Raw genomic sequence first — 20,816 nt, forward strand, 5'->3', positions numbered from 1 at the left:
TTTGCATTGAAATGCTTTGGCGTCCTAAACATGCCTGAGGACAGCCTCGCCAGGCCACCCCAGGGCTGAAAACTCAAGGTCTCGTTTTAAGAAATGTTGAGATTTGTAAATTCTTAGCGCGTCTGGGAAAAAAAGAAAAAAACCCACACAACCCAACCAAAAAAACCCAAAACACAGGTTGCTAATTACCAACAAACAGCCACCAGACCTGTTGTCACAATGCGGGGCTCTGCGGCCGTTCCCCTCTTTGATAAAACTTAACCACCTAAGCCTGAGTCAAGCGATGATGTGCAGAGCTTCTGTGGGTGAATTTGGTCCTTCTCCCATCCAAGAGCCCCTGGGGGAGATGGAGGGAGCATGTGGAAGTCTATTAAATCTGGCCACTGCAGCAGATATGGAGGCCAGCAAAATTTCTGCAGGTGTAATGTGGATGTGGCTGTCTTCTCCTACTCTCTGCTTGCTTTTTTTTTTTCCTGACTGTCACCTGGGCAATGGTGAGAAGTTACATTGACCAGCTCCATACTGATGGCTGAGTGACCTGATGCAGGAACTACCTTTTGCATGTTTTTTGTGTATGTTTTCAGTGTGCCTCATATTACCACCACCGTGAACAAGTGTCTTCTTTACTGGCACAGAAAGAAAAGAGTACAGAGCAAGAACTCTGTTTAATCGGATGTTCTGAACTAACAATTAATGCAGTAAAAGCACCATCCAAGAAGAACAGAAATATCATAGGAACCACCTCAGACTGAAAAGAGGCTTTTTGTTGTTTTCTTTCTTTCCTTTTTTTTTTTTTTTAACTTTTAATGTTGTTTTTCAGTTGCTGTTACTGATTTTTGAAGTCTGATAGTTTCAAAGACACTTCAAAATAATCTTCGGTACTTTTTAACACTATCAGAAAATGTAAATCCTGATTTTTAATCTCACTTACATAATTATAAATCCAGAATAACTCCACTACAGTGAGTGAAGCTACACATAAGCGAAACAGGTGTGAGACAAGAATCAGGCTCATAATATCTTGCCATGAAAAAGTTGGTTGCTTTTTCATTGTAGTTAGAAGAATCAAAGAAACATGTACTGATTTTGGATGCTTTTGCCTTTTTACATTTTCACCTGGAGTTGTTTTTAACAGGCCTGATTTTCAGAGGGGAGATGAAGAAAAATTTACTGGAAATCAGGCCTCTTTGAAGTGTCCCACACCAGAAAATGAAGCATCCAAAACCACCAGCAGTTTTTGAAAATGTTAGCCTTTTGGCTGTAGGATCTTCTCCCGAAACAGCTACTCCAACAAAACTCTGGTGGGCCTCCACGGGAGTTTTACCTGGGTAAGCAGGGCAGGATCAGACCTATCACCTGTCCTTACATAGGTGCACTGGAGGTACACTCTATGAGAAATTACACTTCCCTAAGAACTACAAAATAAAACTCTGGCCCTGCCCCCATTTCCAGCACTGAGAATTTCGTTACTGAGTCCAGTGGGAACAGGGTCAGACTGTGAGAGAAGTTCATTTATATTCTAAGGAAATAGAAAGCAGTATCTCTCATCTACTGGAGTTCAGCAGGAAAACTTCATGTATAAACATTGGCAGAGTTACTGAAAGGCAAGTAATTAGATCAGTGACTCCATTTCAGTTGGTGTGACAGCTGCATCTTTTTCACGTCAAGTTAATTTCGACTGTAATTTGGGGAGATGAAGTACACATACAATACTGTAATCTGGAAGATTTATATAAGGCAAAATCATCATTCATACATTTTCTAGAAAGAATAATTAAGGTCCACTTTTGGTATCACCAATAAGCAGAAATGGCTGATGGGTTTTTCTGACACCGCAAACTAAACTGGAAAGTTACTATAAAACAGAACTATGCAAACTTTCTGGGAAAGACTTGTCTGAGTTTTAGCAAATTAAAACAGTAAAATGATCTAAGCCTTCCCCCAAGAAATAAAAAATAGGATCTATAAAATAATGTTTAAATGTGATTTTTCTTAAAAAAAAGAAGGAACATTTTTTTAAGGCTCTCATATCTGGCTGCTGTGAAACTCAGAATCCCACCAAATCCTAGGAATCTGATCAAGCCTGCCAGATATCCAAAGAAAAATGTAAAAAGTGTTTTCATTATATATATAATATATATATATAAAAATCAAATAAATATGAAAACATTTGTTCCATTTCCCATTTATCTCTCACTCTGCAATATTAAGGAGAAAAAACCCCAACAACAAAAAAAAAAAGAAGCAAAAAATCCCCCAACGCCTCCCCAAACCCCAAATAGTACGTCTGATGGGAAAATAACCATGCGTTCCTCTTCCTGAAGAACTAGAAAGCAAAGCAACCCAACTGCAAGGCAATGGAGGCATTCACTTCCAGTTCACAGTATTGCAGTTAGAAGTACAGTGAGGTCTAGGTAAGTGATGGAGCAGGAGCTGCCTGGAGCGGGGAAGAAGGAGGTGTTCACATGACAATACAGCATTGACAGCGCTTTTTCTTTTGTGTACCTGGGGCAGCTTCCAAGGGCAGGCTCTCTTCCTTCCCCTCGGGAGAGGAGGGCTCTGTCGTGTCTGACAGTGGCCTGCCAGAGACCAGCTCAGCAGCATTCCCATCCATGGTGGAGACGTCCGTCACTGTCTTCTCCCGCAACGACTTCTCATCATCTTCATCGATCAGGACCAGCTCTGCCTTGATGGTCTCGTCATAGCCCAGCACTTTCTTTGTCTCCTCTTCGTCATCAATGTTCTGGTAGCCCATAAATATCATTGTCACTGGCTGATCTGTGCTGGCCTCTGGGGCTTCGCCACTGCAGGGTCTGTCTTGGGGCTGAGGGTTCACAGCATGCCCTTTGCTGGGTTTGTGTACCATTTCCAGCTTTGCCTCCTTGAAGAGCATTTGCTCCTTCATATGGCTAAGGTTTCCATCGGCTACCGCATTTCTGTCTGACACAGTCATTGTTTCATACCCTCCTTTTACACTTGATTGTCCAGCTTTTTGCATAAGTTCATCTACGTCCTTTGAGCTTAATTTATGTACTCCATTTTCTACCACTGTGCCACCAGAGTGAACCTCATAGACTACCTTGGTACCATCATCATAGACTTTGAATCCTCTTTGATGGGCCTCATCTGGGCCAACAGGTGAAGCAGAGACAATCTTGGTCTCTCCTGTCTGTTTGTCTTTCTCCACATTAATTTCCATGGTGCACAAAGCTTGAATGAAAACAAGAGAGGAAGTGCATGTTACAACAAAAAAAGCCAGTGAATGGTTAATTGCCAAACAGACAAAGAAAACTACGGTGCCCCTTTTCCTACCTCCTGCTTCTAAAGGGCCAAGCATTCTACGTTAGAGGTGGGATGCAACACTGTGGACAGAGATAGTTATTACACTACAGCTTTTTATGCAGCTGGAGGCTAGGCATACCTGTGGCAAACAAGACCTAGTCTTCCAGCTCATGCTGCGTGGAGCTGCCTCTGATCAACTAGGAGCGCCAGGAGCACTTGGGTTAGGTGTAATTTAGACAAAGGGAGGTGCCAGCATGCAGGTTGCCCTCAACATTTCCATTCTGAATTTGCCTCAAAATTCAGAGAGTAACTCATTTCCAGGAACTTCTCTACTCTCTTTTCCTTCTCTGCCATCAAACTGCCAGTTAGCTGGTAACAAGTTTTGTTTGCTGCAAGTAACACCCAGACTGTTTTATTATCAGCGCTTGTTCTTGTTTAACTCTTCCATCCGTAGCATTCAAAACATTTTAAAGAGGTGAAGAAACATTGTTTACCCCTGTTCTACCGGTGGGAAAACAAAATCACACAGGAACAGGATAATTTCTCTTGCAGATGCGTGGCAGTGCAGGTCTCTCAGCTTCCACACCAAGGCATTGACAGTGACCTCTGCTTGCAGGTTAAGAGAACGTACAAAATGGCCAAGAAATGCTCCCTCATTTATTTGAATTAGGCCCTAAGCACCATTGCCAAAGTTGAAGAAGAAAGTAATAATGAACTGATTTTCAAAGCCTCATGAAACAACAGGTAAAAACATGCATGTGAGGGATGCTGCTTTAGAATAGCAAAGAAGCTTTTCTAGCAGTTAAGAAGGACGCAGTAACAAGATGGAAATTGTAGAGACCACACAGTAGGAATAGATAAGCAGTCTACACTGCTCTAACACCTATTTTGAGATACGATTGCATCTCACTAGACAGCTTTTCAAAGAAAAATGTGCAAAGATCTCACAGATTTTCCAGAAGTGGTCACCTGTTTAAGCATTCCTTGTATGCAGATGAAAACAATTTGGTTCCTGGACAGACATCCACAGACACTTGATTACAAATTACCACAGGCAGTGACAAGTGTTCGTGAAACTTACGGTGACCATTTCCACCAGTGAACCTCAATGGTATAACCATGATTTGTCTTATCTGGGAACACCACAAACTGATGTGTTGGCTTTTTTTCCTGACTTATTTTCAAGTGAGTACAGAATATCCTTGCCCCAAGAACGACTGTAGCTTGGTGTGCTTGTATTTAAAAAATCATGAATATAAAAACCTACTCTTGCTTCAATATACTCCCTCAGTCTTATTATTCACACACAGTAGAAATTTTTTTTCTGTATCCTTAAAACAAAGTATTTCATCAGCGATAGGAAGTTTATGATGTGCATCATGACCCCCCTATAGCTCTGGACAGAAAACTTATGTATTTCTGAGGGGGTGCATGCTGGCCCCCACAAGGTGGTGTCCTCTGGCCCCTGGGAGTGCAGTCTGGTAGGCAGCCTAGCCAAATGGGGGGTCTGGCCACCTACGTGCTGTGTGCATTTGCCCAGACCTCAGTCAGCACTGGCAGGGCTGGTTAGGTCAAGTGCAATGCCACACAAACACCTGCATGGAGCTGGAGGATGGAGGTGCCGGTGGGTGAAGGAGCATTGCTACCTCTGAGAGCAAGGCATTGCTGCAGGCTGGAGTGGGCTGCAGAAGCAGGGATCTCACCTTGACCATTGCAAGCTGGGGGAATATCCCTAAGGACTGTGTTTTACCACTGCTTTGGGAGGTTTATGGACTAGCTGTGTGCATAGCTGTCATGGCCCTGAGCACAGGATGCCCATTTTCACAACGAAGTAGGGATATCAGTTTTTTGATCTGGAGTTTTCATGCCTGGCCATCCCACAGCAGCCTGAGCAGCCAGGAGGCTGCAGGGACAAGAGCTGGGCTCTGCTCCGAGGTGTATGGCAGGAGACTGAGAGGCAGCCAGCATGGACTGAAACAGGGGAGATTTAGGCTGGAAATAAAGAAAAACACTGTCACCCCAGGGCCAGTCGCAATTAAGCCCCGAAGCAGGTTGCTCTGAGTTGCTGTGGCAGACGACACCATGGTGCAGCTCAGAGAGCAGCTGGCATGGATCACTTGCTTGGGATCGTCCCAGCCCAAGAGCTGGTGAGCAAGTGCCCTTCAAGTCTCTTGCAAGTACCTCTGCCCTGAAGCCTTTAATCCAACTTATAGAGGTAATGAAACAAAAAGGTGCAGGTGCCACCACTAACACTCTGGAATTTGCTCCCTTCTGGGTGCAGTTTCTTGGGTGGGGGTGATGGGGGGAGGAGAAAAGGAAGAGGAATTTTGTTTATTGGCTTGGCCCCCAGGCCTTGGGTGAGTGGGCTCGGAACATTGCTTGGCCTTGCCAGGGCTGCTCAGGCAGGTATTGTTCAGTAACTTCCAACACTACAGAAGTAAAAATACAGATTGGCTAGCCTATGGTGAAGATGCTAAAACTGACACACTGGCAGGTGTTTGAGTGGTAGCCAGCTGAACTGAAGCAAAGCTGAACTATGAGGGAATAACAGCACATCCAGAAAATCATCTCTGATGGGCAGAAATTCCTAATTTGTCCTGAGCGTCACATCCCTGCAGAGAGGGTGCTGCTGGCCCACCAGCTGGCCACCTGCTACCTTCTTGGTGAGAAGCAGTATGCTGAGCACCCCTAGATATCCTGTGCTTTTCATTTTCTTTGAAAAAATAAAAATATTATCTGGGGCATGACTTTTCAGTAAAGGCTGCTGATTTTCCTGTGAAATAGTTGAGTGCCATGTTATTGCACATATTTTTAGTTCAAAAGAGGGTGCAATCTGCCAGACCTTCTCTGTTTTGATGAACAAATTTAATTCAGTAGTGTCTGTTAAAAGAAGGCTTGTATAGTGGGCCTGAATTCAGAAGCAGATAGGGAAAATCTGATAGTTAAATCATGTGGACCTGGCCATATTTAAGAAGAGTTGTAAGATATATCTTTTTATCTATGGTATGGAGTACTGATAAGTAACTTCTTACTTATTAGGAAGACTTTGTGCAACAAGTTCTAGCACTGATTGGAAGACTCTGTCCTACTGGCTGATCTGATCTAGGAAGTTAACAGGTGTGGTCCTTGTGTATTTTATGTTTGGCTAATTTGCTTAAGCATTTGCCACTGTCAGTATTTTCTTTTCATTTCTTCTACCATGATTCAGCAGCAGTGTTTTTAGATATTGGCATAACATGTGGTTTATGACCTGCCCCAGGGATCACATTAAAGCTACTTGTGCAAGTGAATGCATAAACATACATGAGTTTCTTAGAAAGCTGTTCGCTAGTGAAATGCATAGCCATGGGAGAAGTGAATAGCAGAACCTGGCTTACCTGCCTGTATGCATAATGTTCGTTCTCTGCAGGAAAACCTAGCAGCCCAGATTGTCAAAGTCAACTAACGTTGATTTCTAAAATGTCTTTATTTAACAAGACCTTATTTACTGCAAAATATACTCTATTAAAACAATACAAAACTATCTGACAATAGAGTTGAAACTGAAAGCAGTACTTGAAGATGACAACCTGTATTCACAAATACAAGTTTTCTGCACACATTTCAATCACAGTGTAATGTGATGCAGTGCTTCACGACAAGATCCTGATGTGCAGATGAAAGGATCTGGCTTCTGCCTGTCATGTGGATTCAGAGGCTGTTCTTTAAAAAAAAATAAATCTTAATAGACTTTGAGCTTGTTTTAAGATGGATGCTTACAGTCTACATTTGAGCACACATGCTGGTGCCTTTTCTTTAACCTACTGCACACATGATACTCTTATCAAGGACTACACGAACAAGGCTTCTGGGTCATCTGAAGCGTGAAAGAAATTATCGTTTTCTTGGTGTTGACAAAATGGCACAAAACACACAGGGAAAAGCTTGCTTTTAAGACAGATCAGGGTAAGCACTGGTGGAATGGAAGCTTTTAGAATGGCTTGCAACAGGACTTTGAACAATATGACATATTCTGTAGCTGTGTACAGTGTCTTAGCTGCAGACATTGCTTTGCTACGTTTGTTAACCTGTTCTTCAAGTAAGCCACCTTTCATTCCCACTCCTTGGGACACCTCCTAAGTAGCCACCAGCAATTTGATCTTGAGATAGGGAATACATTGTTTAGAAAAGAAGGATCTTGAAAGTAAGAAAAACATACAGCTTTTAACAATCACGTTGTTACATTTAAGACACATACTCAATTGAAAAACAAGTGTTAGAAAATTCTCTGTATGACTCCAAGCACAAAACATGCCGTAATTCTCCCCACCTTTTCCCCAAGAAGAAAGAATGGCATACACATAAGTATAAAATGATGTGAACTTTTGAAGCCCACATGGGGTCTTGTGAGTGCCTGTCTGTCTCACGCATCTTAATGGGAGTTGCATGAGTACAACAGAGGAGACAAAACCTTGGCCTAGATACCATGTATTTGTATCAGCAGAGATGGAAAGAACTGAATGGTTGCATGTAAAAAAACTGGATGCGTTTCCTATGCTACTTGTACGTATTCAACTACGTTGTTTTGAGAGTACTCATTGCTGCTCAAAAAGCCTTGACTTATTTACAAAATACAAATCAAATGGCATTTCCTGGCATTTAAATGATATCGGGACACCAGACCCATTAAGGTACTATAACAAAAAAAGTTCATGGCTACTGGACTGTTATTATAATACTTTGTTCCTTGAGACTTACCAGCTACTCTGCTTGCTCCGTCCCACCCAGGAACTGGCTCTGCTGTTCGTGAATAGAGGGTTGGGAGTTCAGGGATCTGGGAGTAAATGTAATTTACTGCATCTGGTGTCAGAGAACAGGAAACAGTTAGATTCGTGCTACGAGCCCCAGTGGCTTCATTGCTTAGACAGCAGAGTGTTGTCAGCCCTGACCATAGTTACTGGAGCTTTGTACTAGATAATTGGATCAAAGCAAACAAAATGCAAAGTCACTGTCGTGTGATTGGTGTTCAATAGACTAGCTGAGGCAGGAGGGAATAGGTCCAGATGACTCAAACCTTATGTCAGTTGAACACATAAAATTATTTGTCAGGAGGTTCTGGATTTATCAAGTCCATGACCTTTAAAATGGCGGGGAGTGAGGGGGAAGGTAAGGAACAAACCTAACGTGATACCCAGAATACCTGACTTTTCAAATAGAGATATAAAAGCCTAAAAATGCTAGTGTTCACAGAATGGGATGAAAGACCAGCTCTTTTGCACTGTTTTTTTCCAATATTATTGAACCAGCATTTGGCTTTTTGTTCTTAAAGCTGAAATTTAGCTAATAATGAAATCACATATAGATACTGATAGGGTGCCCATTGTGACCTTCAGTAGGCATTAAGCGCCTGCCAGTTCTGTAGTGCAGAACAAACATTAACATTCATTAACAGACCCTGAACTAGTAGAAAGCTATCTTAAAGGACTGACTTGTTTTACATTTGAGGTTATGGTTGTTTAGCATAAGCTAAATATGTTCTTTAGAAGTGACACTAAAGAAATTTACAAATATTTACTGGGAGATGTTTTGTGGCTGAGTTAAATATAACTAGACAGTGTGTATCGTTCTACTAGGATTCAGTGGCTGAGCTAAAAGCAGAGCTCAGAGGAGAGATGTGCAAATAACCAACTTACAGTTCAGGCACGAAACAAAAACAAAAAAGAAAAAAAAAATCACTTTCTTTCCTATCAGCTGGAAATGTTTTCAGTTTTGTATGGAAATGGTTAGATTTCTGTTCAAACATAAGATCCTATCTGGTGTGAAACAGAGCATTCCTTTTCCTCCAAAAGTAATTTGCTGGTACAATGCATGTAATTTAAGTTGTCAAGTCCTCAGTATGGCCCGGTCCATGTGTCAAGGTAGGAGGCAGAATCTGCCTTCCTTGGTGCCTCTTGTTGTTATAAGCAGGTGAGATAGGAAGACCAGCGCAGACTGTAAAAGTGAACTGGTGAAAGGAGGGAGAAAATGAAATGTCCTGTTGTTGACTGCATCTGGTGAGCAGAGATACTTTCATTACATTCCCTAAGGGCTAACACAGTTCTCAGAAAAAAACCCCTAGACCTGGTGGCATCCTCAGCAAAGACATGATGTGCCACCTCTAATTGCAAAGTGTGGTCCTTTGGCAGGAAAATTGGCCCTGGTATTAGTGAAATGGTTTTACTGCCTTAACATCCTGCAGCGGCCACCAGTGCTGCTGGGTGCAGGAAGGTAGTAATCACAGTCCCCAAGAAGACACTCCAACCCTCCATGGAGCACTGTAGGTGACTCAGGTAAGGAGGTCTCCTTTCCCCCTTCCTGCATCAGAGTAGGATGGCACAGAGGCACAGTGCAAATTCATTCCAGAAAGCCATGAAGTTAGTATGTAAGTTCAGTTTGTAACAGATGAATTTGAAGAAAAACTTAGCCATGGAAATATTATTTTATTTCATACTTCAGTGGACAAATGGCAGTCTTGGCAAATGGGCTTTTATGTTTTCAATGCATACTGTTTCCTCAAAGTTTTTTATTTTTAGCAGTAGAGCCCAGAAGAAATAAATGTTTAGGACACAGCTGACTGAGCAACGGCCAGCAACAGCTGCTTTCTTTTGCAGGGTTTCTTGCCTCTGATGAAAAATTGGTACAATGCTTGGTGTTGTTATTCTGGGAAATATCACCAGCAAATGAGCAGGCCATTATTGAAAACTGAAGTAATTTCTCAGAAGAAAGAAGTGGGCACTGTGTTTCTGGGCCAGAATAAGAAGGCACTTCGTGTTCTAGAAATGGCAGAAATTTAGTAATTATTCACTCCATAGAGTGTAATGCTGGAGTAGTAGTTTCAGTACACACTCATACAGCGACTTGAGTGACAGACCTATCTGTCCACACGTGGGTGTAATCAATGCAGACTTGTGCTGCTTAACTAATCATCCTTAATTCTTTAGCTGTCCATGAGAATAAATAGGAACAGTTAGAGTACAATTCTCATGCAAGGGCACTGCAGGAGGCAAAATCCTTTGCAAGCATTTGTTTTTCCCCAGAGCCTGTACAAGGAACTGAGATGACCATCCTGGCAGCTAGCATCACTGATATCTAGCAGTTAGCAAGATCAGTTGTACAGCTTGATGGTGAAGCTCTCACTTTGATGTTGTACATGTCTGTGGACCTTAGTAAGTTGGTTTTTTTTTGCCTCCTGCATTAGGAGACAATACCTAGGTAAGTGTTAGGTGTTGTTAATATTGACTCAGCTTAGAAACTTCTCTGGATGTTACTTAGAATAAAATATTAAAAAATTAGCTTCAGGGCTCCTGACAATCTCTCATTGTCCAGAGAAGGTAACACCAGGGTGAGGGTGGTGGGATTCTCGTGTACTTTCTTCAGAAGCAAGTGGTGGTGCCATGTGTCAGAAATTAGGTATTTGACTAGAAGTTGGGGCTTAGTTGATTCTGCCAGTTCCTGTCTTGTCCACCCCCCCAAAGAAACGAACATGCTCATTTCCCTTTATCTCACTGGCAACAAGGTCTGTTTCATCTGGCACCTTTAAAAAGGATATAAGAGATCAATTTTACAAGCAGCGGATAAGACACAAATTAGCATTTTGTTCACATGAGAACTAAGACAGAATATAAGTTTGAACTGACTACATTCAATATCTTCATTTCAACCTTTGCTGAGTTATTAATATCTAAGGATGCCACAAAACATGTCCTGTGGCTTTTTGTACTGCTTGCAACAAACTGTGTTTTAGGACTATGGCACTCTTCCATATTATCAAACAGACAAGTGCTTGGGAAAGCATATGGGACAAGATAATCCTTCAAGGGTGCTTACACAAAACTAAACCTTCAGAACTGCTCAGAATAGCTCCCACGCAGAGGCTTGTGGCCAAATGTCAGACGAGCTCATTTTCCAAGGGCTGGATTATCTTTAAAAAGTCCGACTACCACTAAAATTAGTGGTAGGTCTTCTGCAAATACTGGCTTCCAGGGCAGAGCTATTCCACCTGCAAAGCCCTCTGGGGCTCTATGAGGCTACATCAGAGGGAAGAGAGATTACAACCCTCCCACCACATTTGTAAGACCACAAATGGAGGTTTAAGGAGGAAGCTTTGCTAAAAGCTGAATAGCCTGGCTCTTAGTGAATCATTCTTTAAATTAATGAACCTGCGGGGGGGTAGGGTACACAGCTGACACCTGTATATCCATAAGCAACAGGGTTGATAAGCGCACCTACCAGAGCAGTAAGAAATGCTCCCCAACACTTTCCAAAGGCAAGAACTCTAAGTTCAGCCACCTCAAGTGCATGTATACCTATGTGTGTAATCTGGGCAATGAGCAGGAGGAACTAAAGCTCTGTGCCTAGTCTGAGAGATGTCACAGGAATCACAGAAACTTGGTGGGAAAACTCACATGATGGGAAGACCACAGTGAATGGCTACAAACACTTTCAGAAAGATAGGCAGGGAAGAAGAGGAGGTGGAGTTGCACTTTATGTGAAAGAGAAAATTGAGTGTATAGAGGAGAGCTCTGGAGACCATGCCAGTTCTATTGAATGAATGCCTTTGGATCAAGTTTAGGGGGATTATCACCAAGGAGGATCTTATGTTAGGTATCTGTTACTGACCTCCCAGTCAGGATGATGAAGCCAACAAAACCTTACTTTGGTTGCTCGAGGAAGTCTCGGGCCAACAGAACCTGGTCCTCATGGGTGGCTTCAATTACCCAGACTTTTGTTGGAAAAAAAAAAATTGGTGCTGTCCATCAGGTTCCTAAAATGCATTGCGGACTGCTTCTTGCTATAGATGCTGGACATGCCAATTAGGAGCAGCACATTGTTAGATTTACTGCTTGCAAATGGAGAAGGCTTACTTTACAATGTAACTACCAATGACAGCCTTGGATACAGTGACCACAATGTTGTGGAGTTTAAGATCCTGCTGAGCTCACTGAAGACCAGTAGTAGGACAAAGACCCCAAATTTTAGAAGACCCAACTTCAATATGATCAGAGCCCAGCTGCAAGGGATTCCATGGGAAGCATCCATGGAGGGCAAAGGAACTTGTGAGTGTTGGGAGTTATTCAAGAGTGCTTGCTGAAAGCACAAGAACAGTCCATCCTCTACAAAGGGAAAGGAAGAAGGCTGAACAAAAGACCACCCTGGCTTAACAATGAGATTTTAGGTGCAATTAAAAGCAGAAAAGCAGCATGCTGGCTACAGAAAGGCAGCCAAATAGCCATTGAGGATGACCAGAACCTTGCTAGGGCAGGCAGAGGTGCCGTCAGGAAGGCTAAGGCTCAGCTAGAACTGAAATTGGCCAACAATGTCAAGTGCAACAAGAAATGGTTCTTCATATCTATGAGGAGTAAGCAGAAGCACAGGGAGGACATAGGCCCATTAGTGAACAGGGCAGGGAAACTAGTCACTAACAGTGCTGACAAGGCAGATACTCTCAATACCTTCTTTGCTTCTGTCCTTACTGCTGTAGCTGGACCCCAGAGCACAAGATCAAGTAGCTAAGACAACTCATTTGTTGACCTGCCAGTAATGGAGGAAGGGCTGGTCTGCAGCCTCTTGCAAGGGCTCAACCCACATAAATCCATGGGTCTTGTCGGAATCCACCCCAGGGTGTTAAGAGAAGTGGCTGACTTTGTTGCAAGGATACTATAATATTTGAAAATCACGGACATCAGAGGATTTCCCTGATGACTGGAAGAGGGAAATGTCATACCCATCTACAGGAAACAACCAAAAGAGGACCCAGGAAACTAGAGGCCCATTGGTCTTCTTTCCCTGGGAAAATGATGGAGTGAGTCCTCCTAGAAACTATTACAAACCAAATGAAGCAAGTGATTGGGAAAAGCCTGCATGGATTTACCAAGGGCAAATCATGACAGACTAACCTGATCACCTGTGCTACAACAAAATAACATCTTCCGTTGACATGGTGAGAGCAGTGGATGTTGTTTACTTGGACTTCAGCAAAGCTTTTGGCACTGTTTCCCACAGTCTTCTCCTGGACAAACTAGCAAGACACAGGTTGGATGAGGGGTCTGTGAAATGGGTAGGTATGAAAATGGCTAACAAGCTGCACTCAAAGGGTAGTGATCAATGGTTTTTACTCAGGTGGCCAGAGGTGCTGTAATTGTGGCAGCCATAGATGCAGATCACATTAAAAAGCTAAACCCCTTCAGCTGAAAAACTATCACTGATGAGTTTTTACAGGTCATGTGGAAAGCACTCTATGAAGATCTGTACTGGACTCCTCTGAGGACATGCTTGTCTGTTTTGCTGTTGGGCTGCATAGCTGGTGATGATCAGAGGAGAGAAAACCAGAAGACTCTCTAAGCAATGTGCTGGGAACTAAACCATCCAGGCCAGGTCCAGGTTTCCAGAGCCACATTTTTGCCAAATATATGCTAATACATACCAAATTCAAACATAGATTTGTGCAAACTATAGAGTTACTGCAATTGTGGCTTCTGTATGTTGGCTGAAGTAGCAGCACGTAATTTGCATACCAATGGCCAAAGATTGCAGAGGACGAATTTACCCCTGAAGCAAATTCAGCAGTCAAGGGAGTTACAGCAGATCTTAATGTGGCTTTTGTTTTATATACACATTGAGCCATAAACATATGCACACGTGGAGTAAGAGCTCTCTCCTTTCCATTTGTTCATTACAGCATGCCTGGTTTTGACTGCAGACATGAGCAGCAGCAAATGATGTCATTCCTAGCATCATCTCAGGCCTTGTTTGATGTAGAGCTTGTCACTGACAAGCCCCCAAGGAGCTGGCAGAAGCACAACTGCAGGTGACAGGGCCACAGCCCCCAGCCTCAGCATTTCTGCTCTGCTTTCTCTTACACAGTGATCTACGAAGGCAAAGTGTGTTCATGTCCTGGAAAACATGGGATTTGTGTTTATTGTGCCTGGATAACTTCAAGCTCAGAAATGCTCATTGCCAAACACAGCTGTTTTCTGGGAAGGGTAGGAAGGACAGAGAGTCACTTGATTAGCCACTGGTGCTCACCACCACTTTTCCCCTTCCCTCGCAGTCTTCACCTGGACCCCTCTGGACTCTGAACTCCCTGCAGTTGTGCTTTCTGCACACTCAAAAGCTCTGTCACCACCATATATATGGCACAAAAACACACACAGAGACACAATGGTGAGATAAATCACTTTCTGTCATCGTGTTTAGAATAAAGGAAGGGATGGATGCAGAGCAAACTAATATGAGATTTATGGACTCAAAGTCTTTCAGGATGTGGCAGCAATTGAAGAAATTGCCCCAACAGGTTGGTGTTAGTTTGTGTCTCTGTTTTACACAGCCTTCCTGTATTATCCAATGGCTTCTACCATTTTCCTCTGTAGCAGGTGTTACAGATGATTGCCAGCCAGATGGCTGATCTGCTGCAACAAAGCAAGTCCTACATGTTTTTGAAAGAAGGAAAAATCTATGGTACCAAAGGGCTCGCAGCTAGCAATGTACGTGTTTTCTTCCTGCTCTGATCAGCTACCCTCCCAGACTGTTGTCAGAGAGCAGAAAACAGAGGACCTGCTCAGCTTTCACCATGTGAAGATGTATGGTCACATTACACCCACAGTGGGAGGGCTAACAGGACAGCTTGCAGCCTCAGTCATCCCTAGAGGAGCAGAGTACTGCACTGCTTTGTGGATGACCTGGGCCTGCCTCAGCCCACAAGGACCAGCTGCCGAGAGGAAGAGACAAGATATCTAAAGGAAGTGGTCTGGAAGAGAAGAGGTACTGATTAACTTAGCTATAACCCTGCTCCCTCTGCTTGCACATTTATTCTGGAAGCACTCTCTTCTCTTTGGCATAATCTTGCAGTTTTCTGTTACCCTTCAGAAATCACGAGCTATCCTTGCTTCTGTCTCATCTGTGACGGAGGGATCCACTGAAAGCAGGCAAAATCTGGAGAGCAGTGAGGCTCCTCTTGAACCCAATGAAATACTACATTGCTACAAGAAAATACCCTTGGGGACACTACCTCTTTGTATTTGCTAGCTGGGGCTTCCTTTGGTTCCTGTTTTATCACAACATGGATGAAGAGGCAGACTGCATCTTGCAAGAGTCATAAAAGCTCCTGTGCACTTTGGGTGCTAATTCCTGTAGGCACCATTCCTCTTTTGGAAACTCACCAACAACCATGGTGAAACTCTGCGTAGGAACAAAATATTTGCCATTCTGGATTTTTATTTACTTTGTAGTAGCCAGTTTCAAATGCTCCAGGAGGAAGGAAGAGTAAGTTCTTACCATGGAGCATCCTATCTGGGACTTTTTTTTTTTTTTTGACAATGGCATTTAATGTAAAACTTGAATTACATTGCTAACAGAAGTGAAAATTTCTGAACTAAATCTTCGAGTTAAAAAGACAACCTTCTTACTAAGTAATATTAATCACCTCAAAATGACAGCTCCAAGTCAGCTCATATACTAAATATTAACCTGCCATTATGTCCCAGTGCTTTAATGTTAGGATCATCCTACATATCCCTCATCTGTACTCACAATACAGTTGGGCATGGCTTTGTCAGCAGCTGGAGGAGCTAGTCTTGACCTCAGTATTTTGAATCTCGTCAGTTCAAAGACATGTACTGAGAATGAGTGTCTAGAGCACAGATTTATCTGCAGATGGATCAGCATGATATCCTTCCTGGGTCCTAAGGGCCCTGGAGAAGCACTACAAGGGTCTCTCTTACTTCCTGGAAATCAACCACATTATTTGCTCACTCAGACACCTCAACTTATAGCTTAGTATTTAGACTGATCATGCATAGTGTGACACTGAGTGTACAAAGTAGGAATTATTACATCCTCATCCACCCATGCAAGGTTTTCCTTCTGTAAGAATCATCACACAGAGAGTATCATTCATCAGTGAAGTAATCTAATTTTAATAGTTGTTCCTGTATATTAGGAATAGTCCTCATTGTATTTAACTGTTTATGAACAGAGCTTGAGCACATACAATGGAGAAGATTGACCACTGAGAGGTGAAAAGGAGTCTGCAGTGCAGGGCTATCATGTGGTGAAAGGGGCCAATAACAGAAGCTGTACGATGTCTGTTTTAAGTCATCCTTGCTGTTCTTTCCCCTTGCTTCACAGAAGAGGTGGAGCTCTGCCAAAGGAGTACTGTTTCACCACAGTAGTGATGTTTGTGCTTGCACTATAGCAATACCAAAGAAAAAGGCTATGGCTCTAGCAATAAATCAGAAACATATAATGAAGAGAACAACTCCCATGCTGTAAACCTTTACAACAAAGCTATAGTAACAACTCTTGTTAAATCCAAAGCTATACAGTAATAAAAAGGCACTTACCACCATCCTGGTGTGAGAAATTCTGCGAAGGGAAAAAATAAGACATTTGGTTAAACCTTTTATATGTGAGTATAATTTTAATGAAGTCTTGATTTTTATGCTAGGCTCGCTTTTATGGTTCTTTGTAATTTTTAAATGGGTAACTAGGGATGTGGCTCCTCAGGCTTAGGTGCCATTAGGGGCTGAGGGAGAGGACATGGTGTAACTAAAAGGAGAACACTGCTGTTTGTTGCAAGCTGTAATGTTCAGAAGTACTTGTGGTGAATGCCACTATCTCTGGGTGCCACTGGGAGCAGGGAAGTTTGAGATGCCTTTCAGGATCCTGCTGACATCTTTCAGTGGGGCTGAAAGCTCACATTGTTTCCCTGCAGATAAGCTAGGGACATAGTCTCTGAAATCCCCTTTCAAAGAAAGCTGGAGTGGGAAGGGGAAATCCAAATAACCCAGTCAAAATAGATTTGACGCCTCTGTATCTTTTCTAGTCTTGTTCATCCTGGTTTGAGCTACGTGCTCTGCAGCTGCCCTCAATCTTCCCGTAAGTGCATGAATTATAGCTGCTGCTTTCAAACAATGCTAAGAGTCTACCTTGGTTTCAATCTGTGCTTGAGTGCCTTTTTTTTTTTTAATACCTTTTGCAAGTTGTCGAAGGATTTCTCAGTCTCCTTCAGTTTCTCCAAAATGATTTGTTCTTTGGCAGATATTTGGGATTCCTCACTTTCTAATTTCTGTATTTCTTGTTCCAGCCTGTGGAAGACATACAGACATGCACATACACACAAAAATAAAACATGTAAAAATTATTTCAGTAAGCCATTGTTTCCTAGGTATGAAGTAGCATTTCAAATGTCATCAGGAACAACTTTCACTCTTGTTATTCACAACCGGTTTCCTAGCACATGAAGGGTACGTGAATGATTTGTAAACCAGACATCTATTTAAAAGAGACACAGTAATTCTCTTATTATCCATTTCTGCAAAAGCATGTACAGATTGACTAAAAATACACCTCGGTATGCCTTCACCCCAATTCTGTAGCACCTCTCAGATATGCACTTCCATTTTAGAAATCACAGTACGGGATATAACCGTAAATGTGCAGTAATAATTGGAGGAATAGGTGTCTTCTAATGCTTCTGTACTCCAGACAATGAAACTGGAAATAGTTGTTGGAAGCTGGCAGTCAGCCAGTTGTGTTAGGGGTTTCTCTTGAACCAGTACTTTGCCCATTCCTGACAGTAAAACTTTGGGATACCTATCCATGCTTTCTACTGTTACCGCATGATACTGGGGACCCCAGAGGCTTCAGGTAATAAAATACACAGGCTGCTCAGAAAACAAACTTATCTTGCTAGGCAGTAAGCATTCAGTACTCTCATTTCTCTTGGTGAGACCTAATGGCACTCACTCCTTAAGGTGTGTTGATTGTGATTTAGGATACACTTTAAGCCGGGTTAGATTCTCCATTACTTTAACTCAAACCTCCTTTTATTGACATGGTTTATGCAGGTGCAGTAATATTCCCTCTCTCCCTCTATTTTTCCATGTACCACCATCTTTATTTTCTCACTTTTGACCAAAAAACCTCCATCCTGTAATATGAGCTAAGATGAACACTTTTGAGCATGGATACTTACCTAAAACTCGTCTACAGAAAGAACTGTAGCTTCTCACAGCTTGTTGGACCATATTTTTTTGAATGTGACAATTCAGCATTGCCCAGTACTTTCCTCACCCATGGCTGCTTGCTCCTGCCTTTCTGCCACCACTCCTCAAGTGAAGGATCAGTGCCTTGATCCAAGCCAAAGGGACATATTTTCGCTCTTTCCCAGCCCTGCTCAGCCCTGGACTTCATTAATGCTTGTTCGATCACAAGGCAGAGGGCGAGAAGAAGGTGACAGTGAGCAGCCAGGGAGGAGGGAGGGACGGATTGCTCCTTTCAGGGGCTTGACAGCGCGAGTTGCTTGTGAAATTCATGTGTCTAAATATACATGCAGGGGTCTAACTTAAGGCACCCACCTGGGAAATTTTTACCCACTTTCTAATTGTGCAAGGATGAAAGATGTGTGGCACTTGCTGATAATGCTTTTCATTAGAGGGAGGCAAAAGTATCACAGCCTCAAGTTGTTGCAGATGGAAAAAGGAAGATTTTGCTCTCCTGAAGTATGTGAATACTTAATGGTCTCAAATTTGTGGTGGCTTGTTGAACCGCTGTTTTTCTTTCTTAAAGGCAACTCCCTCATCCCCGAGTTGAAGTGGCTTAATTCCAGTGGTTTTAAAATGAACTGTTGGAAAGTTCTGCTCCAATCCATTTAATATTTTCTCCAAATCAATAAAAAAACTTAAAAAACGCAAAACATTTTGAAACAAAATATTTAGTTCTGCTGAAATGGAACAATCTGATACTGGATTGATATTCCCCCTCATGTTGTCATTCAGGAAGAATGCTTTCAAAAAATATTGTTTTATCTTGACTTTTCTTCCCAGGAAAATTTTAAAAATACCTAGTGAAGTGAAAAAATAATTTGTCACTGAGGTCAGTCATTGTCATACTCCTACTTAATGAATTTAGAAGTCAACAGGAAGGTGGCTTCTTTTGCTTCCCTATCCCTGGGGAACATTAGTAGATCCACATACATTTATACTTTGCTGATAAAGACATCTGAATTATTCTGCTGTGCTGTCTGCTGAAATTACATTGTGGAGCTGGGTGAGGTGGGGTTTACTGGTATATTTCTTTTCTTCCCAAGTTAATCACTAAGCAGCATTTTCAGGATACATATTCTGTATCCTGGTACATTTTGCTCGCTATATGATCCAGGAAAAGACTGTAAAATGGGAGTGCATAGAAGTCAGCAACAGCAAAATACAGGGGAAGAAAGAAGTCCTTTTTCTTTCAAATGAACTGGACATTAGTTAATAATTTATGACAATGAAAACACGGTGAGTATACGTGGTGTGAGGCAACTGATGTTGATGTGAGTAAGGTTATAAGCAAGTAGACTCCTTGTAATTTGGGGTGATCATAAGAGCACTATTTTTTGTGCACCAGCTTAAAACTGTAGAATGTTTGTCATGAATTTGGTTTGGTCATCCAGAGAAAGTTTCCTTCTAATGCATGCACATGTGCACTTGCACATGCACACCCAGCAACTGATTTGATTTATATTTTCTTACTTTCTGGCTACTTGCTCTTTTGTTTTTACTTGTTTATGCTGCCTTTATTCTCCTCTCCTGGTTCACTTCCTCAGTTTCTGCTTCCTTTGTGTCAGCCTACCCTCACCATTAAAACAAGTTGGGCAGATACAGCACTAGGTTACCCTACTTTGACAAGACATCTTGTGGGTTTTTTTTTTTTTTGTGAATCTCTTCTTCAGTTCCTTTTAGAAGTGGTATTAACAACAACTTGCTAAAGTGGAAAGGGATGGAGACATAGCTGCCAGTATTTAGAAACATGGGTGAAGCTGGTAGGGACACAGATTTCCTATGTGACACTGAATAAGAATGCATACAAACTTATCCCATAGGTGCAAATCGACCTTTTTCCACTGAAATCAGTGCAGGCAGACTGAGATTCTCCTAGGCGTTGTGTAGAATGGGTCTGAATACCTAACTGTGGCAGTAAAAATACAGATCATTCAGCCAGAAGGTACCTGTTACGTGGCACAGGGGTCATATACCAAGCATTAATATCCACAGGAGGTTGCTTTACACCTTTTTGCTCCATTTTATACCACTCTTGTCTGTACCCTCTAGGCTTAAAGGCTGAGGTAATGCTGCTGAAGTGCTGAGGTAACAAATACTCAAGGGTACAGTTTCCATGTGAGATGTTGTATACATTCATCAGTAAACCACCTGGGCACCACAGACCTCACTGGAAAATTTGGACCTAGAGTCTTCACCACTTCCTTTGGCCATTTTAGCTAGGGGCCAGCAATGTAAAAATTAAAATCATAATGCAAACTAAAGGTTATTTCACACATCTTATTTTTTTAGTGAGCTTCATATGATCAGAATTGCTGAGTGATAAGAACTGCCTGCTTTTTTGGTAACAAGAGACAACAGAGATGCAAATTTGGCCTGAAAACCAAAATGCAGTAATATCACACCTGTTTCGAGCAGCATGCTACATAATGGTTTAAATAGTAATAAATCCATTCAGAACGCACATGTACACAT

General features: G+C 42.2%; 1 protein-coding gene across 1 annotated transcript in view; it reads right to left on the minus strand.

Annotated features, from left to right (window-relative positions):
- Positions 1 to 2,461: 2,461 nt before the first annotated feature.
- PALM2 (paralemmin 2) overlaps positions 2,462 to 20,816 on the minus strand; it is a 126,390-nt gene continuing 108,035 nt past the window's right edge. The window contains exons 4-7 of the mRNA XM_010578153.1: positions 17,270 to 17,384; positions 16,641 to 16,662; positions 8,020 to 8,121; positions 2,462 to 3,210 (exon numbers count right to left, since the gene is read on the minus strand). Coding sequence (XP_010576455.1) covers positions 2,462 to 3,210; positions 8,020 to 8,121; positions 16,641 to 16,662; positions 17,270 to 17,384 — 988 coding nt within the window. The remainder of the gene's footprint in view (positions 3,211 to 8,019; positions 8,122 to 16,640; positions 16,663 to 17,269; positions 17,385 to 20,816) is intronic.

The sequence above is a fragment of the Haliaeetus leucocephalus genome, unplaced genomic scaffold (assembly GCF_000737465.1).
Source record: "Haliaeetus leucocephalus isolate CR32 unplaced genomic scaffold, Haliaeetus_leucocephalus-4.0 Scaffold605, whole genome shotgun sequence".
Lineage (NCBI taxonomy): Eukaryota > Metazoa > Chordata > Aves > Accipitriformes > Accipitridae > Haliaeetus > Haliaeetus leucocephalus.